Source organism: Myotis brandtii, unplaced genomic scaffold (genome assembly GCF_000412655.1).
Source record: "Myotis brandtii unplaced genomic scaffold, ASM41265v1 scaffold231, whole genome shotgun sequence".
NCBI lineage: Eukaryota > Metazoa > Chordata > Mammalia > Chiroptera > Vespertilionidae > Myotis > Myotis brandtii.
This window is the reverse complement of record NW_005358689.1, coordinates 1,561,649-1,565,321: the sequence shown is the minus strand read 5'-3', so window position 1 is coordinate 1,565,321 and position 3,673 is coordinate 1,561,649. Positions and strand designations below refer to the sequence as shown.

The 3,673-nt window shown below is 49.3% G+C and overlaps 1 protein-coding gene across 1 annotated transcript in view; it reads right to left on the bottom strand.

Annotated features, from left to right (window-relative positions):
* The window catches only part of DNAH14 (dynein, axonemal, heavy chain 14), a 152,975-nt gene that overhangs the window by 49,240 nt on the left and 100,062 nt on the right, over positions 1 to 3,673 (bottom strand). The window contains exon 46 of the mRNA XM_014539918.1: positions 998 to 1,195. Coding sequence (XP_014395404.1) covers positions 998 to 1,195 — 198 coding nt within the window. The remainder of the gene's footprint in view (positions 1 to 997; positions 1,196 to 3,673) is intronic.

The window sequence follows — 3,673 nt, the reverse complement described above, 5'->3', positions numbered from 1 at the left end:
CTCAAGGGGCCAAAGAGCCGCATGTGGCTCGCGAGCCGCCGTTTGCCGACCACTGGCCTAAGACCATCCTGCATATCAGGTATTTACATGACGATTCATCACAGTAGCAACATGACAGTGACGAAGTAGCAACGGAAATAATGTTATGGTTGGGTCACCACATGAGGAACTGTATTTAAAGGGCCAGAAGGTTGAGAACCACTGCCCTAGGCCTGCAGTCACCGCCCACGCAAGTCCCCAATGTGACTTCCCAGCAGCCCTTGTGATCAGCAGGCTCCCTGGCCTCCCAGCACCTGTCAGCCGATGTGTCCCTGAGATAAGACCCCACGGGGCTCACCCACACCCCACTGCAGGTCACGTGGAGAGAGTGCATACAGACCATAGTGCTTTTTTTTTTTTTTAAAAAACACAGATAACTTCATCTACAGAGATAAATTACTTCTAACTGCCAAACACCTGTGTTTGCTCAATTAAATGAAAATTATAAGATAAAAATGCTTCGGTTGTAATGCTTATGCACCATGACTACAGACGTACAAACTCTATGGCTCTAACTGGATCAGAACAGAGAGTAACGAAGAGCCTCGATAATCTATATATATAAAAGCCAGGAATCTATATATATAAAAGCATAAGCGACTAACTGGTAGCTATGACGTGCACTGACCATCAGGGGGCAGCCGCTCAATTCAGGAGCTGCCCCCTGGTGGTCAGTGCGCTCCCACAGCCAGCCTCCCACGGCCAACCAACCTCCTGCAGTCCCTCCCCCTGGCCGGCCGCCCCCATGGCCCTAATCAGGACTGGGCCAGAAGGCCCTGATCGGCCCCAATTGCCGGCCAAGCAGAGGGACCCCACCCATGCACGAATTCGTGCACCAGGCCTCTAGTGGTAGAATAATAGGCTTACGTATAATTATTTTCTTTTCAAATATTAAATGGGGGGTTGTGACTATTTAACTATCAAACTTCAACAAGTAATCAAGACAAAAAGGACTTACCTGATCTAGGCTTAAATTAGCCAATACCAGAGCGGTGGGGGTCCCTTCTAATCCCGCCTGGACAAACACCTTCTTACAGTCCTCTTTGAATTCCACGTAGGAATAGTTCTGAGACACGGGCACGTGGTAGGGTTTGTGGTCTGTCAAGTAGCAGGCCAAGATGGTACAGGTTTCCTTCCCGCATCCGTCTATGCCAATCTTTGGAAGAAAAAAAAAATTCAAACACGTGATCCTTATGTTATGTCCTGGGAATCTTTCCCTGCATGGTTTTCTGTCTAGATGTGCTAGAAATTTAGACAATAAAAACACCGTAGACTAGTTTTAAGACTTTTTGGGGAGCGATACTATGGACAAGCTGAATGTGGGGAGGGAGTGAAAGGTGTCAAGGACGAGGGGTTCCCAGGTGTTGGGCTAGCGCAGTAGATCTATGGTGGTGCCATTTATGGGGTGGCAAAGGCTAGGAAGGAATAGTTTTGATGGTGGAATGATCTGCTTTTGCATTTTTGGCTTAATTCTATTTTCTAACTTTTTTTTTTTAATCCTCACCCGAGAATATTTTTTCCATTGGTTTTTAGGGAGAGTGGAAGAGAGAGGGAGAGACAGAGAGAAACATCGATGTGAGAGAAACGCATCAATTGGCTGCCTCCTGCACGAGCCCCGACCAGGCCCCCAGGCTAAGAGAGGAGCCTGCAACCAAGGTACGTGCCCTTGACCAGAATCAAACCCGGGACCCTTTGGTCACAGGCTGACGCTCTAGCCACTGAGCCACACCGGCCAGGGCCATTTTCTAACCTTTAATTCCTTGTAATTAGTCTTGTACATGTCTGTTTAAATAATAGATTTAAAAAATAAAGTTCTAGTTTCTCTGAATGCCAAAGAAAAGTCCTTCGCGGAAAAAAATGGTGTGATTTAAATAACTAAAATAGTTATAAAATAAGTAACAGACATAAATAATAATAGTCATAAGTCATGTGATTCGCATAACTGGCTAAATATGCTGGACTTTCTTTAGCCTTCCGAATAAAATAATACCTCCATTCGAGTTACTGAGGGCTTTTCCAAGAATGTCACTCCCCCTGGCTTCCATGAAAAGTAAAACTTTTCATTCAGAAGCATGACTCATGCTTCTAAATCCAAATTCAAGTAAGTGTGCTGTTTTGAAGTAAGATCCACTTGCACAGAGTACATTAGTGCCGAGGACATGCGAGACCCATTGCTTTTATTCAGGTCAAATGCTTTCTAAAAACAAAGAACACTGTTATGTGCTGATGCATTTCTTACGCAAACTCTTAAGAGGACAAGGACCTTGTCCCATGACTCAACGACCCTGGCCTTTCCCACATGGAAACCCTGGATAAATACAACTTCTGTAAGCAAAGCAGATGTCTGAGGTTGCCTGCATTTTTAATGGACCAACTTAAAAAGGTCTGAGAACTTCAAATTCTTACCAATAACATGTGAGTCCCCGACTGTCGAAGGACCCGCGCGGCCCTGGCAATGTGTTCTATGGCTTCCTTGAAGAACACCATGGAGTGAGAAATCTAGCAAAGAAATGGACACACAGCTGAGGGCAGGCACAGGAAAGTGTTCAATACGGAGTGTTGTTGTTTTTCAAGATTTTTGTTGCTGCTGTTAACCTTCACCCAAGTATATCTTCCAATTGATTTTGGGAGAGAGTGGAAGGGAGGGTGAGGGTAAGGGAAAGAGAGAGAGGGAGAGAGAAACATCGATGTGTTTGGTTGCTTCTTACACGCACCCCGACCAGGGCCAGGGATGGGGCCTGCAACCGAGCTGCGTGCCCTTGACCGGAGTTGAACCCGGGACCCTTCAGCCCGTGGACTGATGCTCTATCCACTGAGACACACTGGCTAGGCCTCGCTCTGGTATGGCCTAGGCGGATATAGAAACGGCAATGACTATTCCAGTCACCTAGACCGGTGGTCGGCAAACAGTGGCTCGAGAAACAAACAGTGGCTCGACAAACTGCAGCTCGCGAGCCACATGCGGCTCTTTGGGCCCTGGAGTGTGGCTCTTCCACAAAATACCGACTTCTGCGCATGGGCCACGGAGTTTCGACCGCACGTGGTGTTTTGTGGAAGAGCCACACTCAAGGGGCCAAAGAGCCGCGTGTGGCTCGCGAGCCGCGGTTTGCCGACCACGGCCCTAGACCGAGTCAACTGGCTTCCCTTCATGGAAAATACGTTTGCACGGTGAGGACTGTCCCTCTGCCAACAGTGTGGTGTGCAAGACTGGGGAGGTCACAGGCTCCAGGGGAGAGAAGAGAGAGGACTGCGGCACCCCGGCTGCGTCTCCATTGCTGGGTCCTGGGGTAGGAGGACGGTGGGAGGGAGAGTCGTGGGACACTGGTTCGAGGCGCCTGTGATGTTGCTGGAGTCGCAGCCAGCACAGCTCTTCCCACGACAACGGGGAAAAGGTAGACAGGAGTCGCATCCGTTTTGCTGCCCCTTGTTTTCCTCTGGGTCCTGGCGCCACGCTGCCTTCCGCATCTCTAAACTCACCAACGCTCATCGGTCCACCCCCTGCAGCTCACAGCTGTGCACCTTGTAGTTAAGATTTTACCCTTCCAGCCCGACCCGCGCGGGGCTCAGTGGCTGAGCGTCGACCTAGGAACCAGGAGGTCACGGTTCGATTCCCGGTCAGGGCACGGCCCGGGTT